Consider the following 22,959-nt stretch of genomic DNA (forward strand, 5'->3'; position numbering starts at 1 on the left):
CAATTAATTTTCTTAACTGAAAATTGAACTATTTAAGTTGAAATTTGTATTATTTTGTTGAAAAACTTTTTTTTTTTGACAATTGACTTTTTAAACTGAAAATTTGTCTATTCCAATTGAATAATCCATCATTCTAGTTTAAAATTCATATTTTTGGTTGACTATTATTTTTTGAACTGAAAATTTAAATTTTCAGTTGAAAATTCATATCTTTTGTTGAAAATTCGTCTTTTTTTTAACAAAATAATTTTCTTTGTTAAAAATTCATCCTTTAGGTTGAGAATTCAACTGTTTCAGTTACAGTTTTATTATTTTCGTTACAAATTCTTATTTTTTGTTGGATTCATCTGTTTTTTATTTAAAATTAAAACTTTTTTTAGTTGAAATATCAGTACATATTTTATTGAGAATTAATCTTTTTTTTAATGAAAATTCAAGTACCCAGTTGAAAGTTAAACTCCGTTGCTAAAAATTAATTTTGTTAGTTAAAGATGTATAAGTTTAATTCAAAATTCGTTTTTCCGCTTTTAAAATTTATTTTTTTTTACTGAAAATTCAAGTATTCCAATTGAAACTTGTATTATTTTTTTGAAAAAACGTTTTTGTTTATTTGTAATTAATTTTCTTATCGTTTTGTTCGTATCGTTAAAATCTTTTTTAGTTTAAGTATCAACTAGTACATTTTACGTTGAGAATTAATTTTTTTAAATCAAAATTCAAGTACTTGATTGAAAGTTAAACTGTTTTGTTAAAAAATAATTTTTTTGTTGAAGGCTTATTATTTTAATTGAAACTTCATCGTGAAACTTGTATTATTTTGTTTTGTCCTTAAAAAAAGTTTTATTTTTTGGAATTTTTTAAGTTTTGCTGTATCATTTTAAGTTCGCTTAAATTCTTCAGAATTCATTCCAATTTTATTGTGATCAGTGAAATATCTTCGATCAAATTTTTTTTTAATTCACTTGTACTTTTATGAATTTCATCAAATTCATTTAATTTCCCTTTAATTCCTCTGAATTTATACGAATTGGTAAACGCTATTTGAAAACATCAAAATGTTTAAAAAAAAAATTGAAATCATTTAAATTTTTCGGTAATCTGTGAAGTATTCGGAAGTTTGTTGAAATGTTTGAAATGTTTTGGAATCTTTGTGATGTTGCTGAATTATTTTGCATTCACTTGAATTCTGCTAAATTTACTTCAATGTTATTGAAATCCTTGGAATACTTTGAATCATTTTTTTTAGTTCATTTGAATTATTAGGAATTTCATCAAGTTCTTCACATTTCTCTTAAATTCCTCTAAATATACTCGAATTCGTAAAACCTTTCTAAAAACTACGAAATGTTTTTAATTTTTTTTAATTTTTCGGTAATCTGTGAAATTTCCTGAAAGGTTTTGGAATCTTCGAAGTATTTGTGAAATCATTGAAATTTTCATAAACTATTTTCAAAATCTGAAATATTTGAAATCTTCTGAACTGTTTTTGAATTTTTTTAATCTTTGTGAAATTCACTTTGAATTCTTATAAATTTATTTTAAATTCTATGAAACAAATTTCTAATTATTAGGAATTGTCTTAATTTTGGTTAATTTCATTAAATTATTTAAAATTTACTTTAAATATTTTAAATTCACTCCTTTTTTAACTTAAATCAGTGGAATATTTTTTTAATTTCTTAATTTTTTGTATCTAATTTTAATTCATTTGAAATTAATCCAGAATTATTATTAATTTATGTTGAATTCTATTTAAAAATGGAATTTTTTTGAATTACTTGATTTTTTTAAGTCTTGCTGAATTATTTTGAATTCACTTGAATTCTTCTAAATTCAGGCAATTTTATTCAATTAAATTGAATCAATAATAGTTACTTTTTAATTCTTCTAATTGTTAGTTAAATTCTATTAATTTCTTTCATTCTTATAAATCGACTCTAATTTTACTTAAATCAGTGCAATATTTTGGATTCAATTTTTTTTTAATTTTCCTAAAATTTTCAAAAATTTCAGCAAATTCTTTTCATTTCTCTTAAATTCATCTGAACTCCCTCGAATTTGTCAAAGCTTCCTGCAAACTGTGAAAATTTTTTTAATATTTGAAATCTGTCACATTTTTCGGTAATTTGTGAAATCTTCTAAAATTTTAAAAAATGTTTTGAAATCTTCGTAAAACCATTGAAATTTGCGTAAAATATTCTTAAAGTATTTTTGAAATTATTGTGATATCAAATTGAAATCTTTGAAATATTTTCAAAATCTTCTGAAATTTTTTGATATGTTATGAAATCTTTGTAAAATTCACCCTGAATTCGTTATTATTTATCCTAAATTCTTTACTAAACATTTATTCTTTAAAACACTTTTAGTTTTGTTAAGTCATCCTTTAATTCGTCTGAATTCCCTTGAATTTTTCTGAATTCAATCAATTTTACTCAATTAAATAGATTTAAAAATATATTTTTTTTAAATTTACCCAAAATCCTTTTAAAATCATCTTGAATTTTCTGCAGTATTTGATGAAATTCTTCATCAAAACCAAAATTCATTCTTTTTTAAATCTACCAAAGTCTCATTCTACTTTTGTTTTAAATTTGAATACAAAAATTTAAGAAAATATTGTCCAAATTTAATCGTTATATTCTTGATTTTTTTTAGATTTGTATCTTATTATTAGAAAAAAAAAATCTTTTTTGCTTAAAAATTTACATTTTTAAGTTAAAAACGATATTTTGTGTTCGAACTTCAATATTTCAGGTTGAAAATTTAACTGTCCACTAAAAAATTTATCTTTAGCTTGAAAATTCAAATATTTAAAAAAAAATTAAATTATTTTGTTAAAGTCAGACTTTTTGATTGAAAATTCATCTTTATAGGTTGAAAATTCCACTATTTTGGTAGAAATTTGATATTTTTTGTTAAAATTCGTCTTTCTTCATTAAAACTGATCTTTTTTTTTATATATAAAATTCAATATTCTTGGTTGAAAATTTGTTAAAAAGTCATCTTTTTGGGTGAAACTTCAACTGTTTCGTAAAAAATTCGCTTTTTTGGTTCGGAAATCCAACTATTTTGGTAGATATGCAATCTTTTTTGTTTAAAAATGATCTTTTTTAATTAAAATGCAATTTTCCAAGTTAAAAATGCAAAGATGTCCTAAAAACTTGATGTTTGGCTTAAAAATTCAATTATTTTGTTAGTCAGATTTTTGTTCGGAAATTAAACTGTTTTGTTAGAAATTCTTATTTTTGGATCGAAAATTCACCTATTTGGGTAGAAATTCAAACTTTTTTGGTTAAAAATTCATCTTTTTTGGTTGAAAATGATATTGTTTTATTTAAAATTAAATAATTCAATTTGAAAATTCAACTGTGTTGTGAAAAATTCATCTTTGGCTGGAAAATTCAACTTTTTTATGGAAAGTTAAATTATTTTGATAAAGTCAGATTTCTTTTTGGAAAATGAAGTTTTTAGTTAGAAATTAAACTTTTTTTGGTTGAAGTTAAATCTTTTTTATTGAAAAGTCAAGAATTTTATTGAAAATTCAACTATTCCATAAAAAAGTCCATTTTGGTAGAAATTCATCTTTTTTTTTGTGAAAATTCGCCTTGTTTTGTTGAAAATTATCTTTCTTTTGCCTACAATTTTTTTGGATCATTATATTCATGTTTTTTTTATTTGTATCTTATTATTAGAAAAAAATTTCAGCATAACGTTTTTTTTTTTTAAGGTTTTAGACATGTGTGCGGCTCCAGGTTCAAAGACGGCGCAATTAATCGAAATGATACACGCTGATGAAAAGGAAACTCTTCCGGGTAATTTGGATTATTTGAGATTTATTGAAATTAATAAAATTATGTCCATTTTATTAACATAAATATATTTCATTTTCGTGTTTTTTGTTTTGTTTTGTTCTCAGAGGGGTTTGTTATAGCGAACGATTTGGATAATAATAGGTGTTATATGTTGGTTCATCAAGCCAAGCGATTAAATAGTCCAAATATTCTTATCACGAACCACGACTCATCAGTGATGCCAAACTTTACTATCACCAATCCTGATGGTTCAAAAGGAACTTTAAAGTTAGTAGAAGCCTGATTGCATTTTATATCTTTTTTTTTCAGAATATATGCGAAGTCCGCCGAAGAAAGGGGAATTACTCTAAAAAAATCGAACTCGAGGTCTTTTCACCTTTCGTTAATCTTTGATTTGCTCTTTTTAATGAAACTATCGAAAGAAATTTCGCAGTATTATTATTGCTAATATATATGAATACTAAAACTTCACAGTCTTTTCCCTATTCCCATCTTTTTCGCCTTTTATAGTTTTTTTATGCTTAAATATGTTTTTTTGAATAAAAAATTCAAATTTGTTGGTAGACATTGTATCTTTTTTGGTTAAAAATGTATTTTTTGTTGTTGTTAGAAATTGATCTTTAGTTTGAAAATTCACCTATTTTGTTAAAAAGTCGTCTTTTTTGGTCGAAGCTTTAACTGTTTCGTTAAAAATGTTCCTTTTTGGGTCGAAAATCCAACTATTTTGGTACAAATTTAATCTTTTTGTTTAAAAATGCATTTTTTATTGTTGAAAATAATCTTTTTTGTTTACATTTCAATATTCCAGGTTCCTATTGAAAATTCGATCATTTGATTGAAAATTCATCTTTGTAGGATAAAAATTCAAATGTTTCGTTAAAAAGTAATCTTTTTTTGGTTTTAAGTTGAACTAATTTGTGAAAAAAAAATTGATTTTCGAGCGAAAGTTCAACTAACTATTTTGTTAAAATTTTATTTTATATAAATTCAGATGTTTTGCCGAAAATTCAACTGTTTTGTTAAAAATAATTTTTTTTTATCGAAAATTCATCTATTTCGGTAGAAAATTAATCTTTTTTGGTTAAAAATTCATCTTTTTTGTTTGAAATTCAATATTCCAGGTTAGAAATTCATCTGCATGGTGAAAAATTCATCTTTGGCTTGAAAATCCAATAATTTTGTTAAAAATTTAATTATTTTGTTAAAGTCAGATGTTTTGATCGAAAAAGAAATTTTTTGTTGAAAATTCTACTTTTTTGGTTGAAGTTTAATCTTTTTTCATTGAAAAGATGACCATCTGATTGGAAATTCATCGTTATAGAATGAAAATTCAAATGTTTCGTTAAAAAGTCACATTTTTTGGTCTAAATTAAACTATTGTGTTAAAAATTCGTCTTTTTGGATCGAAAATTCAACTACTCAGTACAAATTTAATATTTTTCTCTAAAAATGCATTTTTTATTGTTGAAAATCATATTTTTGGCTTAAAATTCAATATTCTAGGGAAAAAATTGTACTTTGTTGTGAAAAATTCATATTTTTCTTGAATATCCAACTTTTTTGTGGAAAAATTAATTATTTTAATTGTCAGATTTTTTGGTCGAAAATGAAGTTTTTTATGGAAAATTTGATCATGTGATTGGAAATTCATCTTTTTAGGTTGAAAATTTAACTATTTCGTTAAAAAGTCATCTTTTTTTGGTCTAAAATTTGACTAATTTGTTAAAAATTTGACTTTGTGGGCCGGAAATCCAACTATTTTGGTAGAAATTAAATCTTTCTTGGTTAAAAATTAATCTTTTTTTGTTGGAAATGATCTTTTTTTTTTTTTTGAAATCAAATATTCCAGGTTAAAAATTCAACTGTGTTGTGAAAAGTTGATCTTGACTTAAAAACCCAACTATTTTGTTAAAAATTTAATTATTTTGTTAAAGTCAGATTTTTTGGTCGAAAACGGTTTTGTTAAAAATTCTTCTTTTTGGGTCGAAAATTCATGTATTTCGGTAGAAATGTAATCTTTTTTGGTTTAAATTTCCTCTTTTTTTTGTTGGAAATGATCTTTTTTGGTTTGAAATTTAATAGTCCAGGTTAAAAATTTAACTTTATTGTGAAAAATTCATCTTTCATTTGAAAATTCAACTATTTTGTTAAAAAGTCGTCTTTTTTGGTCGAAAGTTTAAATGTTTCGTTCAAAAATTTACCTTTTTGGATCGGAAATTCAACTGTTTTATTAAAAATTTAATTATTTTGTTAAATTCAGACTTTTTGCATGAAAATTGAACTTTTTTGGTTGAAGTTTAATCCTTCTTATTAAAAATTCGATTATTTGATTGAAAATTCATCTTTGTAAGATACAAATTCAAATGTTTCGTTAAAAGATCATCTTTGGATCGAAATTCAACTATTGTATTAAAAATTCGTCTTTTTGGATCAAAAACTCGACGGCCTAGTACAAATTTAATATTTTTATTCAAAAACTCATTTTTTATTGTAAAAATGATCTTTTTTGAATAAAATCCAATATTCCAGGTTAAAAATTCAACTGTGTTGTGAAAAATTCATCTTTGGCTTGAAAATACAACTTTTTTGTTGAAAATTTAATTATTTTAAGTGTCAGATTTTTTAGTTGAAAAAGAAGTTTTTGGTTTTAAAATTGACATTGTGATTGGAAATTCATCTTTGTAGGTTGAAAGTTTAAACTATTTCGTTAAAAAGTCATCTTTTTTTTTGGTCTAAAATTTAACTAGTTTTTTAAAAATTGGTTCTTTTGGACTGAAAGTTCAACTATTTTGGTAGAAATTTAATCTGTCTGGGTTAATAATTCATATTTTCGTTGGAAATGATCTGTTTTGTTTGAAATTTAATATTCCGGGTTAAAAATTCAACTGTGTTGTTAAAAATTAATCTTTTCTTGTTGAAAATAATTTTTTGTTTTGTTTGAAACTCAATTTCCCTGGTTGAAAATTCAACTGTCTCTTGAATGTTTTATCTTTAGTTTGAAAATTTAACTATTTTGTTAAAAAGTTGTTTTTTTTTTGTCGAAACTTAAACTGTTTCGTTAATAATTTGCCTTTGTAGGTCGGAAATCCAACTATTTCGGTAGAAATTTAATCTTGGTTAAAAATACATCTTTTTTTTTTTGTTGAAAATGATATTGTTTCGTTTGAAATTTAATATTCCAGGTTAAAAATTTAACTGTGTTGTGAAAAATTGGTCTTTGACTTAACAATCCAACTATTTTGTTAAAAATTTAATTATTTCGTAAAGTCAGATTTTTTGGTTGAAAATTCAACTGTTTTGTTAAAAACTATTAAATATATTTTTTGTTTAAACTTCAATATTCCAGGTTGAAAATTCAAACTGTCTCCTGGAAAATTTATCTTTAGCTTGAAAATCTAACAATTTTGTTACAAATTTTATTATTTTATGAAAGGCAGATTTTTTGATCGAAAATTAAGGTTTTGGTTGTAAATTCAACTTCTTATTGGTTGAAATTTAATCTTTTTTATTGAAAATTCAAACATTTGACTGAAAATTCATCTTTTTAGTTTGACAATTCAACTGTTTCGCCAAAAAATTTGGCCTTTTTGTATCAGAAATCCAACTATTTTGCTAGATATGCAATCTTTTTTGATTAAAAATGCATTTTTTGTTGTTAAAAATTATCCTTTTTGTTTAAAATTCAATATTCCAGGTTAAAAATTCAACTGTGTTCTAAAAATTGGATCTTTGGTTTAAAAATTCAACTATTTTGTTAGAATTTTAATTATATTCAGATTTTTTGATCGAAAATTCACCTATTTTGGCAGAAATTTGATCTTTTTCTGGTGAAAATTCCCCTTTTTTATTAAAAATGATCTTTTTTTGCCTAAAATTAAGTATTAAAGTTTTAAAATTCAACTGGGTTCAGAAAAATTCATCTTTCGCTTCAAAATGCAACTTTGTGGTTGAAAATTGAATTATTTTGATAATGTCAGACTTTTCGGTTGAAAATGAAGTTTTTGGTTTGAAAATTTAACTTTTTTGTTAAAATCTAATTTTTTTGAATGCAAAGATAAGAATTTGGTTGAAAATTTATTTTTGCAGATTGAAAATTCAAATATTTCGTTAAAATGTCATCTTTTTTTTGTCTAAAATTCAACTTTTTTGTTAAAAAATCTACTTGTTGGATCGAAAATTTAACTATTTTAGTAGAAATTCAATCTTTTTTGTTTAAAAAAATCAATATTTATGTACAACTAAAATTCAACTATGATGTGAAAAATTCATCTTTGGCTTGAAAATCCAACTATTTTTTTGAATATTCAATTCCTTTGCTAAAAGTAATATTTTTTGGTCAAAAAATAACTTATTTGTTGAAAATTCTACTGTCTTTTTGACTGAAAATTCAACTATTTATGGTTGAAATTTAACCTTTTTTATTGATTGAAAATATAATCATTCGTTTGAAATTTCATCTTTTTAAGTATCTACATTATTCTTATTTGAAAAAATTTGTTCCGTCATTTTCGTGAAAAATTCCCGTGTATACCATGTTTTGAGAGCATTTTGGTCTGTGAAGTTTGTATAATTCACTTTCTGAATATCTGTCTACAAAGTGAATATAAAATATCATATATTTTTATTTTTTTAATATTTTTTTTTTTTAGGTTCGATAGGATTTTAGCAGATGTTCCTTGCAGTGGAGATGGTACAATAAGGAAGAACCCGGATATTTGGTGCAAATGGAGTCCCGCGAATGGCAATAATCTCCACGGGTAGATATCTATTTTATTTTGTTTAAGTCATGAAATTTTGACGGGAGCGTGTTTAAATTTTTCAAATTTAAGTATTAAAGTTAATTTTTTTTCTATTTCTTTGTTTCTCTGGTTGAAAATTGGTATTTTTCGATTGAATCATCGATTATTATATTTTACGTTGAGAATTTATATTTTTTTAAAAATCGACTGTTTGTTTGAAAAAAAAAATTATTAAACTGAAAATGTCACTTCTTTAGTTAAAAATTATATTTTAATGAGATATTTTAACTACTCCAATTGAATATTTGATAGTTTTGGTTGAAAGTCCATCAGTTTGATTAAAAATGTAAGTATTTTTTTTAAATTAAGTTTTTTAACTAAAAATTTAAGATCCATATTTGGATAAAAATGGACATTTTTCAGTTTAAAATTCAACTATTTTGTGAAAAAATTAATCTCGCGAGACCTTGCAGTTGGTAGGAGGGCTTACGGGTCTCACCGGACTATAGTCAGAAATGGGTGAACCAGAGAAAATGTGTCGCGAGGTGCAGCTGCTCGGGGGATCTGACGGACTCCGATCGGTGGGATCTAAACTAAGGAACGGTCCTTCCAGGGGGGTACTGGCAAAGCCCTCTGGAATATCGAGAGCGCGAGTTCTCATGCTCCCGAAGCTAAGATGTGATCGCCGTGTCGAGGGCTGCATGGCACCAGGGTTAACAAATCCTTGAACAGCCTGGCCTAGCTTTTTGTGGGAGTTTAATACACAAAAGTGAAAATATTAAAAAAAAAAACAATGAGGGGCTCGTTCGGAAACCCTCTTCCACCCCACCGCAGAAAGCGGAAGGCTCCATAGGGGGCAATCCACTAAAAGCGGTCCGAAACGATGAGGCTGGCGTCAATCCTGACGTCACGATAGAAGAGCAGCAATGCGCGTCTCGCAAGCAGCAGCCAAGGCAACGAGGCTGCACCTGGAGCAACTACTCAGGCTCATCCTATGGGCAAGAGGAAAAAGGGTTCCTGATATCCCCCCCCCCCCATAGGGAGCTGAAACGGCAGAAGGCTCTGGATACACAGGGCCTTACTTTCGCGCAGATGGACAATAACGCCCTGGTGAGAGTTCTCGTCGCGTCGGGTTATCCTGAGACCTATCTAGCTCTTGATGATCTGGACAGACTGAGGGAGGAAATCTCTAAAGAGATTGACGTGTTACCCCGCGAGGGACGCGCCCCCAGAATCGACGACATGTTCATCATGTTGGGGGCCATTGTGCTCGAGGCCGCGGATATTTGGTCGAGAGACTGGTTGGCGGAGAGAACTTCAACATTTAGGTTCAAAGAGGAACTAAACCTGGAGCTCAGGGGGATGGAATGTCTGCAAAGGTACCGCAGAGCGACCCTTCTGATTCACGGAAAACCTAAGAATCCGACGGCTGTTCTGGGGTGTCTGAGCTTCCAAAACCCGACTCTGAGGACGGTTTCGTGGAAGGTGTACTCCGACGGGCAGGGATCTAGGCAGAAGGGGAGTGGATAGATCCTGTTTGTCGGACTTCCTGAATCCGCGATCAGAGCTCTTGCGGCTCTGGACGACCGGCCCTATTTGGGGGCAGGTAGTGTCACCTTCAGGGTGACTCAACAGGGCTCCTCAGGGGGACCTGAAGCGTCTGGAGATACCCCGGCTTAGTCGTTCAATGGCTGAGACAGGAATCTCAATGATGCAGATAAATTTGCGCCACACCAAAGGCGCTTCGGCGATCTTAGCCAGACGCATGTCAGTGATGCAGACAGGGCTCGCCCTAATCCAAGAACCCTGGTTATACAGGGAAAGGATTAGCGACATGTCAGGGTGTAGCTCCATTTATAAGGGGTCTCTCGAAAAAACCTTAAGGGCATGCATAGCTGTCAAGGGCGTGAATGCGATTTTGGTGCCTAAGTCTTGTTCCAGGAATCTTACTGTTATTAAGGTGAGGCTCAGAGGTGGAATGGGGAAAGACTAGAGGTTGCAATTGCCTCAGCGTATTTCCCTGGCGATGCGGATGGATCCCTGCCTCCCAGAGAGGTGGAGATTCTAATTCAGCACTGCCAGAGGTACAGAATTCCTCTGCTGTTGGGATGTGATGCGAACTCTCACCATACGGTGTGGGGGAGCACGAATATCAATAACAGAGGAAGAGAATTGAGTACCTAGCGGGTACTGATATGGAGATTTTGTATCGAGGTGATACTCCCACATTCCAGATTAAAAACAAGAGTGAGGTTCTTGATCTGACTCTATGCTCGGTGCGGCTGAGGAGTAAGGTAGTGGACTGGAGAGTCTCTGATAAGGAGTCTCTCTGGCACCACAAATATATCCTATTTCAGCTAAGTCTAGGTAAACCAGTGGTTTCAAAAGTCAGAAACCCTAGAAATACGCTCTGGGGCTCATATAAAGAGGAACTCAGAGGAAGGCTAGTGGAATTTCCCACAAACTATGGCACTACTGATGAGTTAGAGCATGCCGCTGATTTTCTGCGGAGGATTCTGACTACATCGTATGAAAACAATTTTCCAACAAGCACATTTAAGTCTAGGAAAGGAGCAGAATGGTGGAATACGCACCTGGATAATCTCCGCAAAAAGACAAGAGAGCTGTACAATAGGGCAAACAGAACCAAATTGCCTTCAGACTGGGACATCTATAAGACGGCTCAGTATGATTACAACAAGTAGATATAAGCAAGAAGACTGGAAGGGCTTCTGTGAGAAATCGAATGATATTCCAGAAACAGCAAGGCTCCACAAAATCCTAGCGAAAACCCCGGAAGCTCGCCTTGGGCTCATGAGGCTCGAAAATGGCAAGTTTGCCGAAGACGAAGAAGCAACGCTGAACCATCTGATGGAAGTTCCCTTCCCGGGGTTCCAGCGAAATTAAACCGACCTAGAGGAGGAAGATTGGAGCCGAGAGTCGAGGAGGGCCGACTGGAATTTCGCCTCAAGGGTTGTAGACAGCAAAAAAGTGAAATGGCCTGTGGGGTCCTTCTGCCCTTCTAAATCACCAGGGGCGGATGGCATCTGCCCAGTGCTTTTACAAAAAGGCCTGGAATTTGTCATCTCTCCTCTAACGAAGCTATTTAGGGCAAGTATCACTCTAAAACATGTGCCATCGGCATGGAAGAATGGTAGGGTCGCCTTTATTTCCAAACCCGGGAGGGAGGGCTACGCTGCTGCAAAGAGCTTCAGGCCGATCAGTCTGACGTCTTTTATTCTAAAGATGCTGGAGAGGCTGGTCGAGAGATATATCAGGGATGAGGTACTTTTGGCCTCACCGCTACACAGAGGGCAGCATGCTTTTCAGACAGGATGCTCGGTAGAGACGGCGCTCCATGCTGCTGTGGCAAAATTGGAGCAGAAGTTGGAACAAAAGGGGTATGCTATGGGAACGTTCTTGGATATAGAAAGAGCCTTCAGTAATATCCCTCCAGAAGTCATCTGTCGGGAGGCTTTGAGGTGTGGTGTACCAAACCAGCTGGTAAGCTGGATAGGAAGTATGTTACGCCGAAGAAGACTTAAAACTAGATGGGGTGAAGTTCTAGTTAAAAGAGTAGCGCCGCGGGGTGTCCACAGGGGGGTTTCCTGTCGCCCCTCCTGTGGTACATAGTTGTGGATGATCTCCTTCGTAGGCCTAATGAAGAGGGGTATTATACTCAGGGATATGCGGATGACTGTAATCCTAATTAGAGGGGCTCATCTAGAAACTTTGATGGGCCTTACAAGGTCGGCGCTGCGCATCGTGGAACTCTGGTGCGATAGCTCAGGGCTCTCGGTAAATCCGGAAAAGACCAAAATGGTGATTTTCACGAAGAATTACCAGATGCCAAAAGTTGACGATCCTGTTTCTTGTGCGGGAGGCTCACGTTCTCAGACTCGGTTAAATACCTGGGAGTCATCCTAGATAGCAAACTGAGTTGAGAGAAGCACCTGGAGACCCAATGCAGGAAATTCGTCATAAGTTTCTGGATGTGTAGGAGAGGTTTTGGGTTGACGTGGGGAATAGGGCCCAAAATGCTTGCATGGCTATACTCCGCGGTCCTTAAACCGAGGCTCCTTCATGCGGCTAAGGTCTTGTGGCCACGGGCAGAACTCAAAACGATGCAAGACAGGCTGCGACGATCGCAAACACTAGCACTTAGGAGTCTAACGGGAGCAATGAGGACTATGCCTACAGCAGCGATAGGCTTCATGCTCTGCGAAGAACCTCTTCACCTTGCGATAACTGCAAAAGCGGCACACGCGATGGGCCGCCTGGTGAGAGTAAACAGATGGAATCGGGGGACTAGACACAATAGGCTTCCGAGTGACATCAGCTCACTGCCGATTCTTGAGATGAGGCAGGATAGAATTACAAAAAGTTTCAACTTCACCCGGGCATTCCGCGTCTGCATTCCAAGTAGGGGTGCGTGGAAAGAAAATGGTAACCCACTCCTCCAAGGGGAAATCTGGTATACGGATGGCTCAAGGGGAGAGGGAGGGTCCGGAGCAGGAATTTATGACAGTGCGAGGAGGAGGGAAGTGGTGGTCCCATTTGGGAGACATGCTACTGTCTTTCAGGCGGAGGTCCTTGCCGTTCTTCGAAGTGCTGAGATATTATTAGAGGAAAACGCAGCTGGAAGACAGATTACGATCTGTTCGGATAGCCAAGCGACACTAACTGCAGTGGGAAAACCAGAAATAACATCGGAACTTGTTTGGGAATGCAAAAAGGCATTAAACCAACTTGCAGAAAAGAATAAAGTGGCTCTCATTTGGGTCCCTGGCCATACAGGGATCAAGGGCAATGAGAAAACGGACCAGCTGGCAAGAAGTGGTGCGGCAGGTGAATACATAGGGCCAGAACCGGTACTGGGTCTAGCGTCTTGCTGCAACGGCCTTGCCATCAAAAGCTGGATCCGCACTACGCACCGAGAGTACTGGGAGCAGGTACGGGGTTGCCGACAGGCAAAGTCTATCCTGGGCTATACGTGCAGAATGGACAGAGCCAGGGAAATCTTGGGCTTGCCAAAGAAAGACGTAAGGACAGTGGTTAAGATGCAGAATGGGCACAACCACTTAAACTACCATATGCACAAAATGAGGTATAACCCCACTACGGAATGCAGGAGATGTGGTAGGTATGATGAAACATCCTTGCATGTAATATGCCAGTGCCCGGCATTGGCAAGGCTCAGGCATCAAACCCTTGGGTCCGATTTTATGGAACCTGAGGAAGCTACAATACTATCGGTGACTGACTTGCTAGGCTTCTTTAAGAGGTCTGGGGTAAAATACTGATAGCGACAGCTAAGGGTGTGGCACAATAGGCTTTATAGCTTGAGCGCCAGGGGAGCTCCTATAGGGGGCTCCCCGCCCGCATTACAACTAACTAACTAACTAACTAGTTAAAAATTAAGGCATTTTGTTAAAAATTGTTTTTTTTTTTCGTTGAAAAATAATTGATTAAACTGAATTTTAAACTAGTTCAGTTGAAAATTCAACTATTTTGTTGAAAGTTCGTTTTAAAAATAATTAATTTCTATATTAGAAAACTTTCCCAGTTGAAAATTAATTATATCTAGCTGTCCATTCGTCTATTCAATTTTTTGTTGAAAATTCGTCTTTCGTAGAAATTTATTTTCTTGGTTGAAAGTGGATTTTTTTTAGTTGAAAATTAATGTATTTTGTTGAAAATTCGTCTTTTTCAGTTAAAAATTAAACATTTTAATTAAAAATTCGTCTTTTTGATTTCAAATTTAACTATTCCGCTTAAAAATTTATCATTTTAGTTGAAAATTGATCAGTTTGGTTGAAAATTTAAGTATTTTGGTGTATAATTGTTTTTCATCCGAAAATTTATTTTTCAACTGAAAATTCAACTATTCCTGTTAAATATTAATAATTTTAATTCATCGTTTTAGTTGAAAATCCATTGCTTTGATTGAAAATATAAATTTTTTATAAATTAATTTTTTAATTCGAAAGTTGAACTATTTTATATTTGGGTGAAATTTGATATTTATCAGTTGAAGATTGAACTATTTCGTTTAAAATTGATCTTTAGTAGTTCAAAATTAATGTATTTTGATGAATGTTCTTATATTTTTTTGAAAGTTCATTTTTTCCAAATTAATTTCTATTTCCGCTGCTTTAAGTTTTCCAGGTGAATATTCCATCATTTTAGTTGAAAATTAATTTGTTTAACTGAAAATTTAACTATTCAATTTTTCGTTGCAAATTTACCTTTTTTTAAGTTGATATTCATGTATTTTGTTAAAAATTCGTCTTTTAAGTTGAAAATTTATCTTCTTAGTTAAAAATTTATTATTTAAGTTGAAAAATCATGAATTTCGTTAAAAAATTGGGTTTGTTAAAACTTAATTTGTAGAACTCGAAATTTATTTAACTATTCCGTTTTTCGTTGGAAATTTATCCTTTTATAAGAAAATTTAGCTCTTCAGTTGAAAATTCATCTTCTTTGGTTAAAAACTCAAATACTTGGTTTAAAATTCCAGTATTTTCGTAAAAATTGCTCTCTTTTTTGGTAGAAAATTAATCTTTTTGGTTAAAAATTTATGTTTTTGTTCTATAATTCATCTATTCGAATTAAAGGTTCATCATTAAAGTTAAAAATTCATATTTTTTGTTAAAAATTCGAGTATTCCACTTGGAAATTCAACATTTTCGTTGAAAATTTATTACTTTGGTTGAAGCTTTATGTATTTTGTTGAAGATTCGTATTTTTTATGTAAAACTAATCTTCTTTGTTGCAAATTCATCTTTTTGGGTCGAAAGTTTAACTATTGGATTAAAAAATGTTAATTAAAAATGAATCTCTTTGGTTAAAAATCCAACTATTTTAGTTTCGGATTCATAATTTTAGTTTAAAATTAATTACTATGTAGTTGAAAATATAGCTACTTTATTGAAAGTTCGTTTGCTTAAATTTAATTTGTTTGACTCAAAATGTAACTGCTCCATTTTTGTTTTAAACTTGATTCTTTTTAGCGGAAAATTCAACTATTTGGTTGAAAATTTATGTGTTTTCTTAAAAATTCCTCTTTTTCGCAGAAAATAATTCTTTTGGGTTGAAAATTAATCATTTTGGTTTAAAATTCAAATATTTCTGTTGAAGATTCATAATTTTATTTGATAAATCATCACTTTGAATGATAATTCATCAATTTTTCGTTAAGAATGTCTCTTTTTTTTAGTTGAAAATTCGTCTTTTTGGTAAATAATTTATCTTCTTGGTTAAAAATTCATCTTCTGGGTCGAAAATTATATTTTTCTACTCTTAGATTTATCACTTCAGTTGAAAATCCTTCAGTTTCATCGAAAATGTAATTATTGTGTTAAAAATTAATTTTTAAACTAAAAGTTGAACTATTCCACACTTGGGTGAAAATTGATATTTTCCAGTCGAAAATTCAACTATTTGGTTAAAACTGATCTTTCTTAATTAAAAATCAATGTATTTTGTTGATAATTAGCCTTTTTCGCTGAAAAATAATTTATTAAATAAAAAATTTAATTACTGCAGTTGAAAATTCTTTCTTTTTTTTTGTTACAAATTAATTTATATTTCAGATATTTTAATTTATCCGATTGAATATTTCATCATTTAGTTGAAAATTAATTTGTTTAACTCAAAATTTAATTAACCCAATAGTAAACTATTTCAGTCTCAGATTCATCATTTTCGTTGAAAATTCATTACTATTTGGATGAAAATTTAACTACTTTGTTGAAAATTCATTTTCTGTTTTTTTTTTAAATTGAATTTGTTTAACTTTCCTCTTTTTTGCGTTGAAAGTTAATTCTTTTCAGTAGAAAATTCAACTATTTGGTTGAAAATTCATGTATTTTCTTGAAAATTCTTCTTTTTTGGCAGAAAATAATTCTCTAGGGTTAAAAGTTAATCATTTTGATTCCAAATCCAAATATTTCATTTTTAGATTCATAATTTGATTTAAAAAATCATCACTTATATTGATAGTTTTATTAATTTTACAGCAATTTGTTTTGTAAGGTTGGAAATAATTTTTTTTTCACTCAAAATTTAACTATTCCATTTTTGGTCGAACAACAATTTGTTGAAAATTCATTTTTTGATTAAAAATTCCTCATTTTAGTTTCAAAAATTCGGAATCGGTTAAAAAAAATAGAAATACTTAAATGGCTCCGTATTATGAAAAAATTATAACTGAAATTGTCAGGGAATTTTTGGCCCAGAGTTGAGTAGAATCTGTTTAAATAATCTAATTTTAATATCTGCATATATATTTTCATTGCAATTTTTGTGGCACTATTCAAATTTTCGTAAAAGGATTGTGAAATTTTTTTGAATTGTTGGAAATCATTGAAATTGTCGTAAAATCGTCGAGAAATTTTCTAAATCTTTGTGATAATATTGTGAAATCTTTGCAAAATCTTCTGGAATGTTTTGAAAGATTTAAAATGTAACGAAAATTTGTCAAATATTTTGAAATATTTAAAAATGTTGCGAGATGCTTTGAAATTGTTGAAATCTTGAAAATTTTCGAAAAAGCTTCTGAACTGTTTTTAAATATTTGTATTTTTGTTCAATCTGACATCTTTGCGAAATATTAGCAATCTTTTGAAAGGTTGCGGAGTCTTTAAAATCTTGAATTTTTCCGAAATCTTTGAAATATTCAGAAATAGACCCTGTTTAGATAATTGAATTTTAATATATAAATGCATTTTCCTAATTACAACTGTGACTGTTATCGTGTTTTTTTTCAGGATTCAGTATAGGATAGCAAAAAGAGGACTAGAAATGCTAACCGTAGGAGGAAGAATGGTGTATTCTACTTGTTCGTTAAACCCGCTCGAAAACGAAGCCGTTCTTCACAGGCTGCTACTGGAAACGGGAGATTCTGTTCATTTAGTTGATGGCCGAGATCTCGTACCTGGATTAAAATCAAATCCAGGTTTGTATTATCATAATCTGTTAATATTTGATATATCATTTTGTATTGTTAAAATTTAATTTTTGAAAGGTGTGACCAGTTGGCAACCAGCTTCAAAAAATTTACAGTACTATAAAAACTGGGAAGAAGTTCCTGAACAGTGGCAGACGCAAGTTCGACCAAAGATGTTCCCTCCAAATCCCGAAGATGTTGAAAAATTCCACTTAGAACGATGGTAAGTTTTTTTTTTCTTTTTTTTTTAATTCTCTTACACGAACCCTTCCCACAAAAATAATAACTTGAGGGGTTGATCATTTTTGAAATCGGGCGTGTATCAATTTATATTTTGGTAAAATATTTTTTAAGCTTTGAAATCTTTGTGGGAATCATTGAAGTGTTTTTAAAACGGCTTGACATGTGTGAAATATTTTGAAATGATTTGGAATATTTGAAATGTTTTGGAATCTTTGAAATCATTCTGAAATGTTATGAAATATTTTTCAAATCATTATAATTGTTGTAAAATCTTTGAGAAATGATTCAAATATTTGTGATATTATTTTGGAATATTTTGAAATCTTTGCAAAAGTTTCTGAAATATTTTTAATCTTTTGGAAATCTGTGCGATCTTTTGAAATCTTTATGAAATCATTGAAATTTTTGTGAAATCTGTATAAAATATTTGTAAAATCATTGAAATTTTCATAAAATTTTGCGAAATGTTGGAAAATTTTAAAACATGTTCTGTAAACTATCATTCTTTCTGAAAACTTTAAAATCTTTAGAAATCTTTCGGGATCTTTGTAAAATCATTGAAATTATCGTAAAATTTTGTGAAATGTTGAAAATCTTTGTAAGATTTTCTGAAATATTAAAATCTTTGAAAAATATTGTGAAATATTTTGTATGTTTTGGAATGTTTGAAATCTTAAATCTTTCTGAAAACTTTTAAATGTTTAGAATTTTTTTAAGTCTTTGTGAAATCATTGAAATTGTCGTACAGTTTAAAAAAATTTAATCTTGGTGATATTGTGAGATATTTGGAAATATTTTGAAATGTTTGAGAAATCATTAAAATTGTCGTAAAATCTTCGAGAATTATTTTTAATTTTTATATTTTTAATCTTAAATCCTTCAGAAATCCGTGAAATGTTTTGAAATATTCTGAAATATCAGAGGTGTTTTGAAAATTTTGGAATCTTTGTGAAATATTTTGGAACATTTTTTATCTTTCAAATCTTTACAATCTTCTTCTAATCTGTGAAATATTTTGAAATGTTTTAGATATTTTGAAATCTTGGTGAAATCATTATTATTTTGGAAAATCTTCTGAAATCTTTTAAATTGTTTTTTAATATTAAAAATATTTGTGAAATCAATTAAGTTTTCGTACAATATTTTTTGAAATCTTTGTAAAAGGATGGCTTTTTTTTAAATCTTCTGAACTTTTTAAAAATATTTTTAAATATTTGAAATCTTTTTGAAATCTTAAATATTTCTGAAAACTCTTGAATCTTTAAAAATATTTGGAAATCCTTGTGAAATCATGGAAATTGTCGTAAAATATTCGATAAATGTTTTTAATCTTTGTGAAATTTTACAAAATCTTTTAAATTGTTTTTGAATATTTTTAATCTTTTAGAATCTTCTGAAGTGTTATGGTATATTTTCATTCGTTTAAAATCTTTGAAATCTTGCGGAAATTCAAGAAATGTTTTTTTTTGAAAATTTTGAAATCTTTTTAAAATCATTGAAATTTATTTGGAATTTATTTTAAATCTTTTTAAAACTTTTGCAAAATCTTCTGAATTAATTTAAATTGTTTTTTAATATTGGAAATATTTTGGAAATCATTGAAATTTTCGTAAAATATTTGTGAAATGTTTGAGATCTTTGAAAATTTTTCTGAAATCTTTAAATATTTGAAAAATATTCTGAAATATTATTAATGTTTTGAAATGTTTGAAATCTTTGTTAAATCATAAATTTCTCCCAAATCTTTAGAATTTTTTTGAAAACTTTGTGAAATCATTGAAATTGTCTTAAAATTAAACAGTTTTTACAAAAAATTTCGAGATATTATTGTGAAATCTTTGAAAAGTCTCCATGACGTGTTTTAAAATATTCTGAAATATTTTGAAATGTTTGAGTTTGTATTGAAATTTTAGAAATCTTCGTAAAATCATTGAAATTCTTGTGAAATATTTTTTAAATATTTGTGAAATGAATGAAGTTTTCGTAAAATATTTTTTGGAATCTTTGTGAAAGGATGGAAATTTAAAAAAAATCTTCTGAACTGTTTTGAAGTATTTTTAAATATTTAAAATCTTTGTGAAATCTTAAATATATCTAAAAACTTTAAAATGATTAGAAATGTTTTAAAATGTTTGTGAAATAATTGAATTTATCGTAAAATATTTGAGAAATTTTTGTGATATTCTTGTGAAATCTTTACAGAATCTTCTAAAGTGTTTTTGAATATTTTTAATCATTTGAAATCTTCTAAAGTGTTTTGGAATATTTTAAATCGTTTGAAACCCTTTAAATCTTTCGGAAATCCGTGAAATGTTTTGAAATATTCTGAATTGTTTGAGGTGTTTGGAAATTTTTGAAATCTTTGTAAATCATTGAAATTGTTGTGGAATCTTTTTAAAATATTTTAAATCTTTTCAATATCTTCTGAAAACATTTAAATTGTTTTTTAATGTTGGAAATATTTTGGAAATCATTGAAATTTTCGTAAAATATTTGTGAAATCTTTGTGAAAGATTTTGGTATATTTGAAATCTGTTTGAAATCTTAAATTTTTCTGAATTATATTAAATATTTGGAAAATTTCTAAAACTTTTGTAAGCATTTAAATCTTTCGGAAAACTGTGAAATCTTTTGAAGTCTTCTTCAATATTTTGAAATTTATGAAATGTTTTGCAATATTTGCGAAATTGTTGTAAAATATTTATGAAAACTTTGAGAAATGTTTGTGTTATCTTTCGGAATGTTGCGAAATCTTTAGAATCTTAGGGAATATTTGAACTTCTAAGTCTTTCGGAAATCTTCTGCAATAGTTTTAAATCTTTGAGATGTTTTGAATTCTATATTAAATATTGGAAATCTTTTTGATATTTTCTGGAATCATTCAAATGTTTGAGAAATCTTCTGAAATGTTTTTTAATCTTTGAAATCTTATCCATCTTTCGAAAATTTGTCTAATCTTTTGAAATTTTTTGGAACCATGAAATCATTGAAATTTTCGTAAAATATTTGTGAATACTTTGTGAAATGTTGAAAATCTTTAAAAAATCTTCTGAACTGTTTTTAATTATTTGAAATCTTTGTCTCTTTACGAAATATTTGAAATATTTTGATAGGTGTTGAAATCTTTGAAATCTTAAATTGTTCTGAAATATTTTGAAAAATTATAAGTCTTTTTTAATCATTTAAGAGTTTCGGACATCTGTGAAATATTTTTGATATCTTTTGAAATCATATATTTTCGTAAAATCTTTTTGAAATCTTCTGAAATGTTTTAAAAGTTTTTAAAATCTTTAAAATTTTTCAAAAATCTCTGTAATCTTTTAAAATGTTTTATAATCTTTGAAATATTAATGAAATCATTCAAGTTTTCTTAAAATCTGTGTAGAATCTTTTTCTTTGACAAACCTTTTGAAATTTTTTTGAATCTTTGAAATCTGTGTGAAATTTTAAATCTTTATGAAATCTTGTAATATTCTAAAATGTTTCGAAATGCTTTGAAAGGTTTCGCAATCTTTAAAATCTTCTGAATTTTTTGATACATTTCAAATCTTTGACATTTTTCGAAAATCCGTCAAATCTATGTGGGATCTGTGTTAAATGTTGGACATCTTTTTGGTATTCTCTTAAATCTTTGAAAAATCTTCTGAAATATTTTGAAATGTTTTGGAATCTTCGAAATCTGTATGAAATCTTTATGGAATGTTTTAATCTTCGGAAATCTTTTGATATTTTTTAAAGGTTCTGGAATCTTTGAAATATTTGAAATGTTTTTGAAATTTGGAAATCTGTGTGAAAGGTTAATTAAATTTTTATGGAATTTAAGATCTTGAATTGAAGATTTTGAAATCTTCTGAAATATTTCAAAATGTATGAAATATTTTGGAAACTTTGCAATATTTGCATTATTTGCGAAATCATTGAAATTATCGTAATATCTTTTTAATATTTATGAAATATTTGTGATATCTTTTAAAATCTTTGCAAAATCTTCTGAAATGTTTTGAAATATTTTAAATCTTTGAAATCTTTCGTAAATCTGTCTAATCTTTTAAATTTTTTCGAATCTTTGAAATATTTGTTAAATCATAGAATATTTCCTAAAATCTTTGTAGGATCTGTGTTAAGTGTTGGACATCTTTTTGATATTTTCTGAAATCTTTGAAAAATCTTTTGAAATATTTTTAAATGTTTCGGAATCTTTGAAATCTGTATGAAAGCTTAAATCTTTATGAAATCTTTTAATCTTCGGAAATCTTTTGACATTTTTTAAAGGTTTTGGAATCTTTGAAATATTTGAAATGTTTTTTAAATCTGTGTGAAAGGTTAATTAATTCTTTATGATATCTTAAATGTTTCTGATTTGAATCTTTTGAGATCGTTTGAAATATTTCAAAATGTATGAAATATTTTGGAAACTTTAGAATATTTTCGAAATCATTGAAATTATCTGAAAGGTTTGTAATATTACGAAATATTTGTGATATCTTTTGAAATCTTTTGAAATATTTTAAATCTTTTAAATATTTCGAAAAATTTGTCTAATTTTTTTTAATGTTTTGGAATCTGTGAAATCTTTGTAAAATGATAGAAGTTTTCTTAAAATCTTTATGGGATCTGTGTTAAAAGTTGGACATCTTTTTTATATTTTCTTAAATCTTTGAAAAATCTTCTGAAGTATTTTGAAATGTTTTGGAATCTTTTAAATCTTTATGAAATCGTTTAATCTTCGAAAATCTTTCGATATTTTTTAAAGCTTTTTGGAATCTTTGAAATCTGTATAAAATCTTTTAATCTTCGGAAATCTTTTGACATTTTTTAAAGGTTTTGGAATATTTGAAATCTGTATGAAATCTTGAATCTTTATGAAATATTTTATTCTTCGGAAATCTTTTGACATTTTTACAGGTTTCAGAATCTTCGAAATATTTAAAATGTTTTTGAAATATGTGTGAAAGGTTAATTAAATCTTTTTGAAATCTTTCGAAATGTATGAAATATTCTGGAAGCCTTAATATATTTTCGAAATCATTGAAATTATCTGAGAGGTTTGTAATATTACGAAATATTTGTGATACCTTTTGAAATCTTTTGAAATCTTTTGAAATATTTGAAATCTTTCGAAAAATCTGTCTAATTTTTTTTAATGTCTTGGAACCTTTGAAATCTTTGTAAAATCATACAAGTTTTCTCAAAATCTTTATGGAATCTGTGT

The 22,959-nt window shown here is 29.0% G+C and overlaps 1 protein-coding gene across 1 annotated transcript in view; it reads left to right on the plus strand.

Moving 5' to 3' along the window:
- The window catches only part of LOC117178821 (tRNA (cytosine(34)-C(5))-methyltransferase), a 42,059-nt gene that overhangs the window by 10,389 nt on the left and 8,711 nt on the right, over positions 1–22,959 (plus strand). Inside the window, exons 3-7 of the mRNA XM_033370315.1 lie at positions 3,731–3,815; positions 3,920–4,082; positions 8,465–8,572; positions 17,326–17,513; positions 17,583–17,727. Coding sequence (XP_033226206.1) covers positions 3,731–3,815; positions 3,920–4,082; positions 8,465–8,572; positions 17,326–17,513; positions 17,583–17,727 — 689 coding nt within the window. The remainder of the gene's footprint in view (positions 1–3,730; positions 3,816–3,919; positions 4,083–8,464; positions 8,573–17,325; positions 17,514–17,582; positions 17,728–22,959) is intronic.

The sequence above is a fragment of the Belonocnema kinseyi genome, chromosome 8 (assembly GCF_010883055.1).
Source record: "Belonocnema kinseyi isolate 2016_QV_RU_SX_M_011 chromosome 8, B_treatae_v1, whole genome shotgun sequence".
NCBI lineage: Eukaryota > Metazoa > Arthropoda > Insecta > Hymenoptera > Cynipidae > Belonocnema > Belonocnema kinseyi.